Raw genomic sequence first — 13,608 nt, forward strand, 5'->3', positions numbered from 1 at the left:
CTAATTTAAAAAGATTTATTTCTTATTTTTATAATCATAATAAAAATTTATATAATAAATTTAAATTTTTTAAAAAATATTATATTTTAAAAAAAAATTATATTAAAATTGTATTATAATTATCAAAAATTCAACAAATAAATTTTGAATTTGATATTTCATGAATACGTATTGTACAAATATTATACAAGTGTCGGTATTTAATATATGCATCCAACGGACACGTCATTTAAGTCATGTAGAAACGTAATACTACCTTTCATTTATGCTTCTCAATAATGTCAGACAAAATATCAGCATGTGAATCACATTCCCAAGTAATCTTATATACCAACAAATTCATATATGATGTAAGAAAGTATAAAAAACACGTCATAAATAATTTATTAAACTAAAAAAATTAAAATACATATAAAAAGAATATATTTTTTGCGTTTAATCAGAGTGAAACATATTCTTCACCTAAGCGGAAAAAGGAAAAAATATTGTCGGCTTACCCAAGTGTGGTTAAGTTAACCAGAGTGTGGGGTTAGGTTAGGATTGTTTTTGTTTGATGCCGATGGCTGGTGAGGCCCCAAACAAACAAGTGCCACGCCATGGAATCGTCGGTGACTCGTTTTGACTCGCTCGAGTTTATTAACACCACCATCACTCACTCAACACAAACACATAATTGTTCGTTTCGTTTCGTTGTGTTTCCATAACAACAACAACATCGATACAACACGCGATTCTGCATTCGCGATTCCGCTCTCGAATCACTTTCCATTCCATGGCCGATTCAACCTCAAGCGATTCTCTCTCGCTAGACATCGATTCCTTCTCTCCTTCACCTCAGGTATATTAATTTTATTATCATCATTATCATTATCGTTAACGTTATCGTTATCATAATTATGATTATTGTGATTCTGCATTGGATTTTCTGTCATCGATTTTGATGTTATATGCAACAACAACAACCGCAATAGCGATAATAATCTGCTTTTGCATTACAGGACTTGCTCTATAATCAATCAAACCTCGTTTAGCGCTTTTAGTTCGATTCGTTCCTTTTGTGTTTTTTTCTCTCTCGCGCTTTTTTTTTTTAATTTCGGAATTCTGCGTTTGACTGCTACTCCCTTGTAACACCGAGAATGGCTTCAATTGTTTTTTTTTTTGAGCTTTTTCTAGCTTGTTTCTTCGTCCCGAGCGGAAACGGCGTTTTTCGTGTCGTTTTGGTTTCTGATGTTCCGTAAGGGAGGTTGATGTCAAGAATAACCCAGCTTGTGAGTTGTGAATACGAGGCAAATGGTTGCTGCAAATATAGTTGTTACTAGTTCGGTTTTCCATGTTGTCTGAGGATTTTGCGAAATGGTGAAGACGTTTTGTGTTAGTGTTATCATGCCTTATGGTTAAAGAAATTAGACTGTGGTTTTAGATTTTTTTTTTTTTTCTTTAGTTAATAGTTTTGACAGACAACTAATTCAAAAGTGATACTAATGATGATTTCTGATTGGTTGATGGTGGAATATTGTTTCTTCTACGAAGCCCAACTTTTTTTTTGAAGAGTTTTTAATTTAAATATACTTTTATGCACTGTTGTCTCATTACAGCTTAACATGTATTTCAAGATTGTTGATTTTTGTAATAACTAATTTAAAAATCATATTTTAATTGATTTTTAATTAGGTGATAACATAAAGGTCTCCATTCATGAAAATGAAATTCATTTTTTATTGTGATAAGAGGAGAATAATAATTTTCTTTTAAAAACCGCTTCTTCACATGCAGTCTACATTGTTTTCGCCTTGAATGGTTTTGTGGCCTGTTACGGGTTGCTTCTTTGCATGAGTTTCGTTTTGTGATTTCATTTTGCTGCCCCGACTGTTTACACGCACGTCTTTGCTGCACATGCTTAATTGCTCACACATGATTAAAGACCTTTTGTTGAATAAAATAGAAGTTGCTTCCTCAAAAGGAGCTTCTAACAATGTATTCTATACCATTACTCATCGTCAACAATGAACTCAAACGTGCTATAAAACATTTTTTGCTCACTTATGTGATTCCCTCCTTGTTTGTTGTTATAAAAACATAAGGGCAATGGTGTAATGAGCACTTTGTTGTCTTTTTCGGTTAAATTTCTGAGCCTTGATGCTACTGATATTTTTGTGCAGGAGCATATCATCAGAACACGTCATGGTTCTGTATCCGTTTCTGTATACGGAGACCAGGATAAGCCAGCACTTATCACATATCCAGATTTGGCTTTAAATTGTAAGTTAAATGGATTTTATGGTTTATGTATATCACGTGAATAACCCCCTCTAATTTTGCATCAGAACTTTTCACTTTATTTGTCTTACAGTTGTAGCTTTTATGGATTTATTCCTATTGTTATGGTTAAAATTATTTCCCAGTACATTTAAGCATATTCTTTTTAACCTTAGTTTTAAATCTGGTACCTGCTGGCATTGAAATATGTATCAGTTTTTATAAAAAAAAAAGTTAAATATTTGCTCTTTCCGCCCCTGAAACTATGTATTTGTTTTCTGAAAATTCAAGGCTTGCTCCTAAAAGGTTTATTGCAGGAAAAATCAAATGTAAAATTGCTGTTTGGTGATTTTTGCCAAACATCGATTACTCTCAACTCAACTTTTTTTTGTCTTTTTTGTGATGTATGTATCTGTTTTTGTAAAAATTAAACATTTTGCGCTCCTGAAACTATGTATTCTTTTTCTGAAAATTTAAGGCGTGCTCCTAAAAGTTTTGATGCTGGTTTTGATTTTGCCAAACAATGATTATTCTCAACTCAACATTTTTTTTTGTAATGCACTGCCAATCTAACCTTTTGTTTTCATGCTTGTGGTTTCATCAGATGTCTCCTGCTTTCAGGGGTTATTATTTTGTCCCGAGGCATATTACCTTCTGCTCCACAATTTCTGCATTTATCACATTAGTCCACCTGGGCATGAGGTTTGTATCTTGAAGCTGTACTATGGTGTTGCTTGATTCTTGTCTCCTAACTGTTATAAATTTTTACATTGTTGAATATTTATAATTTACCTGGTTCCTTATCATCTTGTGCTTTCTTCAAGAGTTATTGCAGTTAGGAGCTGTTCCAATTGATCCAGATTACCCAATTCCCTCTGTAGATGACTTAGCTGATCAAATAGCTGAGGTTCTCAACTTTTTCGGGTGAGTGTTTAGCTCAATCAAAAGTTGCGTCCCATTTAGTGACATGAAGAAATGGATTTAGACCATTTTCTTTTTGTATTTAAATATCTAAGTTGACTCCAAGTTCCTCCTAGAATAAAGTGATGGGTACTGGCCACAGAAGCTGATTTATCCTTTATTTGTTCTTGTTTTGCTTGCAGTCTTAGTGCAGTCATGTGTATGGGAGTAACTGCTGGGGCTTACGTTTTAACCTTATTTGCTGTAAGTATTCATGTGTGTTTGTCTCCTTCTTAAATGTCCCCAAGATACTGACAGGTCTTTCTAACACTTGACAACAGATGAAGTATAGACAACGTGTTCTTGGTTTGATACTTGTTTCACCTCTGTGTAAAGAACCATCTTGGGCTGAATGGTTATACAACAAGGTTCTGTTCCTATGCAAGAAAGACTGTGTTTTTGTTCTAAAAGTTAATCTCATTCTTTTCTGAAGATTTTAAAATATTTGCAGGTCATGTCAAATTTACTATACTTCTATGGCATGTGTGGCGTAGTAAAGGAAATATTGCTGAAACGGTACTTTAGCAAGGTATGTCTTTGCTTCCAAAAGTATTCCATGTTTTACTTCCAGTGTGTTAGGCTGAAACATTGACTTTTGATTGTTGGTGATAGGAAATTCGAGGTGGTACACAATTGCCGGAGTCGGATACAGTTAAAGCTTGCCGAAGGGTTAGTCAATATTTTTTTGTTTCATTTTCATGTAGGAACAGGGTTATAACTGATAGCTAGTTTATTTTTTTTATGCGTCAGAAATTAATAACAGGAGAAAAGAAAAGAAAAAACCTCACAAATTGGATGCCTACTGCATCAGCCATTAAGTGAGCTCGAGCAATCTGAACTGAACACTTTACTTGTAGCTAGTTGTAAGCTGAACACTATACTCTTTCTTACAGTTGTTGGATGAGAGGCAGAGCTTGAATGTGTGGCGATTCCTGGAAGCAATTAACGGGTATGAATCATACCGTATGATCACACTTTCAAAATAGTGATTCTCGTATTTCTTTTTGAGAGGGCAGGGTGTTTAGAAGTGGCAATTGCTCATGTAGATATTTACTATTGCAAAGGTTGCAACATCACTCAGAAAGTGGTTATTATAATTGTATTCGTGGCTGCACAAATATGCCAGCGCTTTATTTCACTATGCTCTGGATAGTATATACTTATTTGCTCAGGGATATAGTTCATTTTCATTTAACTTCATTTTGGGACCTAACAGGAGACCTGACATAAGTGAAGGGTTGAGAAAATTACAGTGCCGCTCACTTATTTTTGTTGGGGATATGTCACCATTTCACTCGGAGGCCCTCCACATGACTTCAAAATTGGACAGACGATTCAGTGCCTTAGTTGAGGTATTGAAAATAGTTTATTAATTTGTGATAAGATTATGTAATATTGCAATCGGGTTTCGCTTTAATATCTGCTGGTGGAACAACAGGTTCAAGCATGTGGATCAATGGTAACAGAGGAGCAGCCTCATGCCATGTTAATACCAATGGAGTACTTTCTCATGGGATATGGCTTGTACAAGCCATCCAAGCTGAGTGTCAGCCCAAGAAGCCCCCTGAGTCCATCTTGCATATCTCCGGAGCTTTACTCGCCGGAGAGTATGGGTTTGAAGTTGAAACCCATAAAGACACGAATTTCTCTGGAAATCTAGAAGGATGAATAAAGACTGGATATTGGTGCCCCTTCTGATCTATTGATTGAACGAGTTCATGATTGGATGGTTAGTCGGAGTGAATGAGGGGATTGCCATACCAGACAGATCGTTGTAGATAAGAAAATAAGAAATCAACAAAGAGGAAAAAAATGGAAAGTTTAGTAGAAATCAATATAGTCAGTCATTCTTTCATTTGTAATCAATCATAGATTTTAGTCAATCAGTCTCAAGCCTGAATGGTTGTAAAGCTTTGGTATTGTTGTTTCCCATATTTTGGGGGGATGGAACTTTTGCATAAAATTGTACAACAGCAAACGTGGTGAGGAAGAAGTCATTACTGTGCTATTTTCTTGTTTTCGGCATCTTATTCACTGTCGATAAATATAGTGTTTTTTATTTGAAATTTGAAAATTTGATGCATTCTTGGACTTTAATTGGACCAGTTTGCAAATGTTTCATTTTATTGCGAAAAGGTTGTCTTTTAAAGTTCACAGCTAAATGTTTATTCAGGATTCATTTATAGATGGAAAATAAATTTTACCATACTATATTTTTACGCTACATTCATATTCATAAATAGCATGCAGTTAATTAGCGAATTGTATGCAAAGAGGAATCGATGAAGTTTAGCACAATTATAGGATAACTGTATTTTAGCTAAATATATAATTAAAAAGTATAACTATTACATGATTACTCAATTCAATAACATTATAACGTTTTTTGCATTCTTTACTCTAAATATTTTTTTGGATTCTTAAACTAATTTTAATGTTAAAATGCTCTTAAAATATTAATTTATTATTTTAACAAAAATGTCTTGTTAATGTGATTGTTATAACTATAGTATTCATTAAAAGTATTTATTACATCTTTGTAAAAATATATACTTTTAATCAACCAAAAGAACTGACAATTTGTTTTAAGTGAAATTTATTTTACAATAATATGATAAGATTGTTTTTGTGCTACACTAAATTTTTTATTAACATTAAGTGCATTCCTTCCATTTTTTTTCACACGTATAAATGACAGGGTCCAATTGATGATTAGTCCACAAAACCACTTCTCTTAGCTTCCACCAACACTATCAAAGTGCTATGAACCAGCAAGGAATTTACAATCTAACCAAAAAAGGCAGTTTGGACAGTCAAATAAATTCCATGTTAACAATTGCAAATATCATCCATTATATGAAATCACCTCTTTCAAGATAACTGTATCTTATAAATACCCAACTAAGCACAGCATTATGCACAATTCTGATTTCATCAGTGTCAAATTACTTAGTTGATCCAAAAACTTAGTAGTAGGAATAATAATAATGTCATTGTTATATGACTTTTTTTCAACTTCAATTGATATTCAACATTTGACTGTTCATGTTTATCCTGCTTCTGTGAGTGCTCTCCAATCCTTCTTCATTTCTACAAGCTTTTCTTCTACTCATTTCAGCATACATTTCTTCAATCATAGGCTTCCATAACCGAACACGTGCATTGATAAACCAATTGGATACCTGGTCAATCAACCATAAATACAACTCAAATTATCATCTCAAACAAGAACAAGTTTGCTATTTTTTTTATTTCTATATAAGTTTTACATTTTTTCATAGCATACTGTTCCTCCCTAAACAACTACCTGGCAAGGATCAAAGGATGTATCTAACAAGAGAGTAACAAGTACCTGGCTTCTTGTCAACCCACTTTTTACTGCCAATAAATGCTTCTCTGCATCTTTAGGATACCTGAAATCCATCACATCATATGCTAAAAAAAACATGCATTTGAGGGTAGACCCTTTTGCACAACTTTAAAAGTCACTAAATATGTATGCTCTTAGCTGATGATTACATCTCAAAAGCTTATGGTCATGTCCTAAGTAGATAATTCTCCTTCTAAGTATCTATAAGAAAGTAAAATGAATTGAACTACTCTCACAATTTTGAAAACAACTTCTGTATCTAAGCTTTTTGAAAAGTTGAATTCGAGAGCTTCTATAAAAGTTAACTATATAAGTTAATTTCAATTCATTCTTTCGCAATTTAAAACAACTTATGCAAGTTCTCTTGTTTAAATGTCACTGCAATCCAAAAGGTAAAAGTTGTAACTTGTGAAAGAAGTTAAATTAATTTTATATTCTTACTGTCTTTTTGCGTGATTACTTGTGAGAAAGCTTATAGAAAGAAGTTCTATATATTTGAATAAAGAAACTCACGGATGGAGGAAATTCTGAAACATCCAAGCGCGTAGAACTGAGACAGATCTCTCTGGCAAGCCCCTTTGGGGTCTCCATAGCTGATCTTTTCTCTTCAACTGCTGCAGAGCCCATTGCTTTTGAATGAATGAAGTTTCAAGAGACCATTCCTTCTCCTCTTCTGAACACAAGCTGTTAAAATCTGGTCCCATGGCAAGAATGCAATTGCTAATCCTCTCTCTCAAGTCCTTGTATAAGAGAGAGATGGTTTGAAGTGCAAAATGTGCATGCATGTGCGGATCCAACTCAGTAGCAGCATGGAATGCAGATACCACAGTATGAACCTCATCCAAACACTGACTATATCCATTGTCCACCTAATAATAAAGGGCATTAGTCCATTACTATCACTATGTCACAATGAAAACTTTCACATATTACTTTTCATATATATTTGCCCTTTTCTACCCACTATCCTAATTACGGGCCAATTTTTCCATGCATAAATCTTAACGAGGAAAAATGATAATTGCAAAGCAAGCACATTTGAACATATAATTAAATCAGGACCATAACTTATGTTCAACTAATGAGTGTAAGAGCTATCATTTTACCAGCTGTAGAAGCATGAGAAGTTGGGATTTGTTTGAGTCAGCTGCATGTCTTTCCGATGGAGATTCTTCTACATGTACTCCATAAATGGAATTTTCATTTTGATTATTCGCTACCCTTCTATTTGGTGTGAAAGCTGAAGCTGACTTGTTTCCTCCTGCTCTAACACCAGAAGCTGAATAATTTATCAGCTCTACATTTTCAAATGAATATGTCGCAATTTGAGCAAATATCTCTTGAACTCCAGCAAGATATCTGGACCCCAATATTGCTGGTGAAAACTGGACATGTTTGTTAGAACTTAATCTCATAGACAGTTCCTTGCTGCTGCAGGAAGGTTGATCCAAGCCTGAACTTGTTCCATTCATGCTACGAGATGCGTTGGAGCAGCTCATCTCTGAGCACTGACCTGTAGTTGGAGGAGATCTTGCAAGACTTAGTGACAGCTCTTTACTACAATTAGAGGAATTAAAGGCAAAATTGCCCAAGCTTGCAACATTTGATGATGTCCATCCATTTTGAACCAGGTTTCCTATGGAAGAATAAGCCTGGATCTCAGTCCCATTGGCCTCTGGAGCTTTCAGAAACTTGCTCACATTCCACTTCTGAATACCTGATAATTCATCATAGGCATGATCACCAAAAGTTGCAGCCAAAGGGTTTGATGTATCTTGCCAATTATTGAAGATGTATGGCCCCAGTGCCTCCAATGCACTCATTGAATGAGACAAAGCTGCTGAACTCTGCAGATTATCTTGAAGGCCTATTCTATCAGCAAGTGAATCAGCAGAAGCAATTGGCCTTCCTCCAGCTAAATGCTCTTGAATGGCACTGTTGTTAATGGGATTTGAGACATCTCCTACAATACTCTCTCCTTGTATTGTGACAAATGAATTGGAATCAGCAATTCTAGCAGGGTTTATGAAGCAACCATCTACATGGACATCACTTGTAGATTCACCTTGTTCTGCAGCAAGTACTGGAATTCCATTTATAATGTGGTTTTGGTTATTGAGGTCAAATGAGTAGCATTGAATCAGTGGCTTCGGTGCTAAATGCTGTGCAATTTCTTCTATGACAGCAGAATTTCTGCCAGAAATGTCCAGTGAAGCACTGTACATATTATTCTCCATCTGGGAAATGTAAAAAGAGCCACGGGATACTTCTTCAATAGCCTTTCAAAACAGCATTACCTCCAGAGTGGCTTGTTTTTTGTTCAAATTCATGGTACCAGTAGGATCTCCTTCTTCCCCTTTTTTGGAAGAATCACCTTACTCTCTTGAAGAAAATGGAAACTGGTCCATGCTACAAATAAACCAAAATTAGAACATGGCAGCAACGAAAATAGTAGTAGATAACTCTCCTACATTGTGACTCAATTTATCATCATTCCAAACTAGAACATTTACTGAAAGATGAAAGAAGAAATTAATAAAAAAAATGGCTTTTGGACTACTTATGTAAACTAAAAATGACACAAATGATTTCAAGAGAAGAACCAAGAACAGGTATAGGGAGTTAGCTACATATCTATCACCACTCACCAAAACAAACTGAGCCATGATGGAACACTTCTTCAAAGGATGTCTAGTTACCCTCCAAGAAGCTAGAAAGCAAAATAAAAGGAGCATGAAAAATAAGCACTGCCTGTAGCAAGTTCTTAAGGTTATAGAGTCATCAAATTTATAAACCATAAGCAGAAAACACGATGCTAAAGACTAAGCTATTAAATTCTTTATACAAAGTACAAAAAAACACATATATATTCGTCTTATCTGGTGTTTTTGCAAACCAAAAAAAGACAACCACCTCAAGAAAACCAAAAGCATGGAAGAGTGTGTAAAACTGTATGTAAAGGCTCAAGAAAGGTTTCATAAGAAACAAAGAGCGAAAAGAGGTAGATGTTGCACCTAGTGTTGGAGATGGATGAAAAAGGTGTGTGAGATAGATGGAGGTAGAAGAGCCACGAATGAGTAAAAACAAGAAAGGAGAAAGAGAGAGAGAAAGAGAACACAGTAGACATTGGTAGTAGCCTTTGGTGCAGTGCCACTCATTTGTGGTGCAGCCTTTAACGGGCCCTCTCTGATCTCTTTTGTCCTCCTCAGTCCTCACACCTAACAACACACACCTATTACTATTTCTATCACTACTATTATCATTTTGTTCAGTCACTGCAAATGCAATGCAATCAAAATATCAGGATTCTCTCTCGTGTTCACAGCAAGGGGGGGCCTCAGAAACACTTTGGTGAAGACCCTTTGGTTTTTTAGCCATTTTTAAACAAGATGCTAACGTGAACAGAAACATGACTCAAATGGGGTAAACAAAAGCCAAAGCTTTCCCTACACAATGTAACAACAAAGGCACGAGGGAATTGTTTTGACGTGTGAAGGAGAGAGAGAAATGGAAAGAACAGTGTGATAGGGCTTGTAGTGTAGCTGTTGAGTGTACTTTCTTGTGGATAGTAGTTGCCAGACATAGACCTTCTGATGTAAGCATGCCAATAAATGACGACATTTTTTCCTCTGAAACCCTCCTTCTTCATCATCATCATCATCATTCATTAACTCATTCATCATTTCTTTGCATTTATCAATCTCAATTTCATATCATTTACACTCCATAAGGCTTTGTTTGGATTAGAGGGTGTGAGAGAGTGGAAAATTGAGGGTGTGGGGGAGTGGAAGTGTGAAGATTTGTGAAGAAAGTTGAGGATGTTTGGATTGAGGTATGTTAGAGTGGATGTGTGAGGAAAGTTTATTGAAATATGTGAGTGATGCGATGGTTGTAAGGATATTTTGAATTATTTTTAATTGTGTAAATTGTAAGATTACAAATTTACCCTTCTATATAAAAAGAAGAAGAAATAAATGATAATTAATTTTTTACACATTATATTTAATTAAAAGAAATTCAAGTTTTAATTATAAATAAATAAATAAATAATTTAAAATTCAAAGAAATTAATTAATAATTTTTTATATTTAAATATATTTTTATTATTTTCCATTTTATTAATTTAAATTAATTTTTTTAATTAAGTTAATTTATTTAGATAATTTTAATATTATTTATGTTTTTTTTATATAAAATAAGAATAAATAATTATTAATTTTGTGCATATTTTAGTTAATTAAAATAATTTAAAGTTTTATTTATAAATAAAATAAAATAAATGTAAAATTTAAAGAAATAATTAAATATAATTTTAAATATAAGTATAATTTTATCATTTTCTATTTTATTAATTTAAATTAATTTTGTTATTTAAGTTAATTTATTTAGATAGTTTTAATATTATTTATAATTCTTTAAATTATGTTATATATATATATATACAAAATTATTATTAATAATAATTTTCATTATTATTATTAACAAAATTAATATATTTTAAAAAATAGTTGTCAAAATATATAATATAAAATTAATTTTTAAATTATAAGGATGATATAAGAATATAAAGGGGTGTAGGAAGAAACAAAGTAATGTTTTTTTAAAAGTTGAAACCCGTAGTGGAAAAAAATGAAGCCCAAGTTAATCTGAAAACCTAAATCTGAAGCACAGTGCAAGAGAAGAGACACTGAGAAGAGAAGCCGCAGAGGAAGAAGAAGAAGCATGGGGCGCGATGGTAATGGCAGTTTACACTGTGGAAGATGAAAAAAATAAGGGCACAATAGTATTTCACTAATCTGACGTGGCTTTCCTCTCTAACCACTCTACTTTCTCTTCATATTTGGGAGGATCCGAAAATCACCCATGTTTCCACTCAATCTCACCCTCACCTTCACTCTCTCACGGAACCAAACGGGGGTGGCACTCTTAAATCCGTCTGCGCTACAGTGCCACCCCTTGATCCAAACAGGCACTAAATGTCAACTACTACTACCCACATAACATACAATTAACTTCAAATATGCTTAAATCACTATATATTTTCAGCTACATAATATAATATAAACTTATATACTATATACATACATATATATATATACTTTTAGAACTTTCTAACAAGGGTTGGTTTTAAAATTTCTTATGGGATCATTTTTCTGAAATAGGATTTGACCCATTAATGTATAAACAAGATGGGGAAATGTAACTTAAGGTGTATATTACTTTTAATGTTATATTTAGTTTTTCAAAATTTTGAGAAGATAATTTTGTGAACTGTGATGTGCTCCAATTACATATAAAATAAAATTGAAGTTGGTTGCTAACATATTAACGTTTACGTTAAATATAAGAGAAAATAGCTAGTTAATATTTTTTTTAAAGTATTTGAAAATAATCACGATGGTTAAAAATGATTTTTTAAATTCAGATATCTAGACGACAGAGACTAAAAAAATTAAAAACTATCCAGATAAACTCCACAAAAGATTAAAATTTTATTATTTTGTAAGACTAAAAGTAATTTTTAAGTATAAAAATAAAAAAGGTAAAGTTTGAATAACTATAAAAAAATGCTAATATAAATATAAATATATATAAAGGTATTTTCAATTTAACCTTTAATTACAATTTAATATAATTGTATAGTGATCAAATTTTATTAAAATTAAACAATAATAATAAGTTGATTAAATAATTTATATTTTATATTTTAGAAAACATTTATTATGCTAAATTTTTTTTATCTAATAATGTGTTTTGTAAAAAAATATAATTCAATTGAAAATATTGATCATTATAATAATATTTAGTAAGAATTATATGGACATAATTTTTTTTATATATATTTATTTATTCAAATAAGGATTACTCGAAATACTATTTAAATTTGTCTTCCAAACACATCGAATATAATTTTAAAATTTAAATGAATAAAAAAACTCCCAATGAAATTAATTTAACGAGACGAGAAAGGCTATGAATAGCTTAATTTTTTTATTGTTCGTTCGATCTTCAAAGTTGCAAATAATTGATTTTATAATTTAATTGAATGTATAATTTTTATTTTTATCTGTTTAATTTTATTAAAATATTTTTAAAAAATTTTAGATGAAATCGAGGAAGGAAACACGCATCAAGTTTAATTGTTCCCTGTTTGTTGTTTCAATCTTTGAAGAAAGAATGAAGAAAAAAATAGTGATGTTATTCATGCATAATAATAATATATATATATATATGTATATTCATTAATAAAGTATTAAAATTCTACAAAATTATAGATATTTATTAAAGATATAATTAAATGTCTTTTTTAAATTTTTCTCATATGAATTTTTTTAACCATCATAAGTCTTAAGTCTGATGATGTTATATTTTTAGAATACTTGCATTACCAAATAGAGAAATTATAGATAAAAATAATTTATAATTATTTTTTTGTAAGAAAAAAAGTGATACCTAATGTTTATAGTAACGAGAAAGTTTACCTCTCTAACAAGTAACGTGTGTTTCTTTTCTTTAACGTTTTAAAAATATTTTGTAGTTATTTATTATTTTGAAATATTGTATGATAAAAATATATGAAAATAGTCATATTTAACATTTCGATTCATTTAATAATTAAAAATAATAAAATCACTATAAAAAATCAGAATTATTTAACAAGTGAAATAATAAAAATAGACAAAATAGTATGGGTGTCTTTTCGCATATATTGTGGGATTATTTAAATTTGTATTTAGCCGTTGTGATGCTCTCTTCTCTAGGCTGAGGAAAATAATACACCTACTTTACTCTTTTTAGGGCCAAGTTATTCTCAATCAAAATAACCTTAAATATTTTCATAATCAACTTAGAAAAAACAAAAATAGTTGTAATAAATTGATTAGTTTTATATACAATTTCAGAGAATCATATTATTTTGTAATACTTATATTTCAAAACTTTATAACATAATTTTATTTAAATAAAAACAATAAAATATTTATATATATTGACCATGTAATGCAAAGTGATGTAAAAATGAC

The 13,608-nt window shown here is 31.8% G+C and overlaps 2 protein-coding genes across 8 annotated transcripts; one reads left to right on the forward strand and one right to left on the reverse strand.

Moving 5' to 3' along the window:
• The first annotated feature begins 536 nt into the window (after nt 1-536).
• LOC137816611 (protein NDL1) lies at nt 537-5,224 on the forward strand. Of its 5 annotated transcripts, XR_016518547.1 has the most exons (12): nt 546-838; nt 2,160-2,259; nt 2,861-2,958; nt 3,092-3,180; nt 3,360-3,420; nt 3,498-3,584; nt 3,668-3,745; nt 3,829-3,885; nt 3,967-4,034; nt 4,110-4,165; nt 4,433-4,568; nt 4,655-5,224. XR_016518547.1 is itself a non-coding variant. In XM_068619824.2 (11 exons), exons 1-11 carry the CDS (start codon nt 773-775, stop codon nt 4,874-4,876), a joined length of 1,050 nt encoding a protein of 349 aa, XP_068475925.1. In that variant the 5' UTR covers nt 537-772; the 3' UTR covers nt 4,877-5,224. The 5 variants fall into 5 exon arrangements, 4 of the variants coding, with proteins under 4 accessions (XP_068475925.1, XP_090154535.1, XP_090154543.1 ...); XM_068619824.2 differs by lacking the exon at nt 3,967-4,034 and having other exon boundaries at nt 537-838; XM_090298409.1 differs by lacking the exon at nt 3,967-4,034 and having other exon boundaries at nt 577-838; nt 3,081-3,180.
• An 861-nt stretch (nt 5,225-6,085) lies between these two features.
• On the reverse strand, nt 6,086-10,014 carry LOC137816618 (homeobox protein ATH1). Of its 3 annotated transcripts, XM_068619833.2 has the most exons (6): nt 9,601-10,014; nt 9,235-9,296; nt 7,693-8,995; nt 7,100-7,455; nt 6,569-6,629; nt 6,086-6,398 (listed from the first exon to the last, which is right to left on the reverse strand). In XM_068619833.2, the coding sequence occupies exons 3-6, from the start codon at nt 8,821-8,823 to the stop codon at nt 6,234-6,236; spliced, it is 1,713 nt and encodes a 570-aa protein (XP_068475934.1). In that variant the 5' UTR covers nt 8,824-8,995; nt 9,235-9,296; nt 9,601-10,014; the 3' UTR covers nt 6,086-6,233. The 3 variants fall into 3 exon arrangements, with proteins under 3 accessions (XP_068475934.1, XP_068475935.1, XP_068475933.1); XM_068619834.2 differs by lacking the exon at nt 9,235-9,296 and having other exon boundaries at nt 9,601-9,687; XM_068619832.2 differs by lacking the exon at nt 9,601-10,014 and having other exon boundaries at nt 9,235-9,567.
• Nucleotides 10,015-13,608: the final 3,594 nt, after the last annotated feature.

Source organism: Phaseolus vulgaris, chromosome 1, assembly GCF_051622355.1.
Source record: "Phaseolus vulgaris cultivar YP4 chromosome 1, ASM5162235v1, whole genome shotgun sequence".
NCBI classification, from domain to species: Eukaryota; Viridiplantae; Streptophyta; class Magnoliopsida; order Fabales; family Fabaceae; genus Phaseolus; species Phaseolus vulgaris.

Bases quoted from the DNA above. Each gene is read 5' to 3' on its own strand.
- LOC137816611 (XM_068619824.2), top strand. From the start codon at position 773: ATGGCCGATTCAACCTCAAGCGATTCTCTCTCGCTAGACATCGATTCC. The intron at 2,260-2,860 runs GTAAGTTAAATG...TGGTTTCATCAG, and splicing joins TCCAGATTTGGCTTTAAATT to ATGTCTCCTGCTTTCAGGGG. The intron at 4,166-4,432 runs GTATGAATCATA...GGGACCTAACAG, and splicing joins TTCCTGGAAGCAATTAACGG to GAGACCTGACATAAGTGAAG.
- LOC137816618 (XM_068619833.2), bottom strand. From the start codon at position 8,823: ATGGAGAATAATATGTACAGTGCTTCACTGGACATTTCTGGCAGAAAT. The intron at 6,630-7,099 runs GTGAGTTTCTTT...GATGGATTTCAG, and splicing joins TTTCAGAATTTCCTCCATCC to GTATCCTAAAGATGCAGAGA. The intron at 6,399-6,568 runs GTACTTGTTACT...TTGATTGACCAG, and splicing joins GTGGGTTGACAAGAAGCCAG to GTATCCAATTGGTTTATCAA.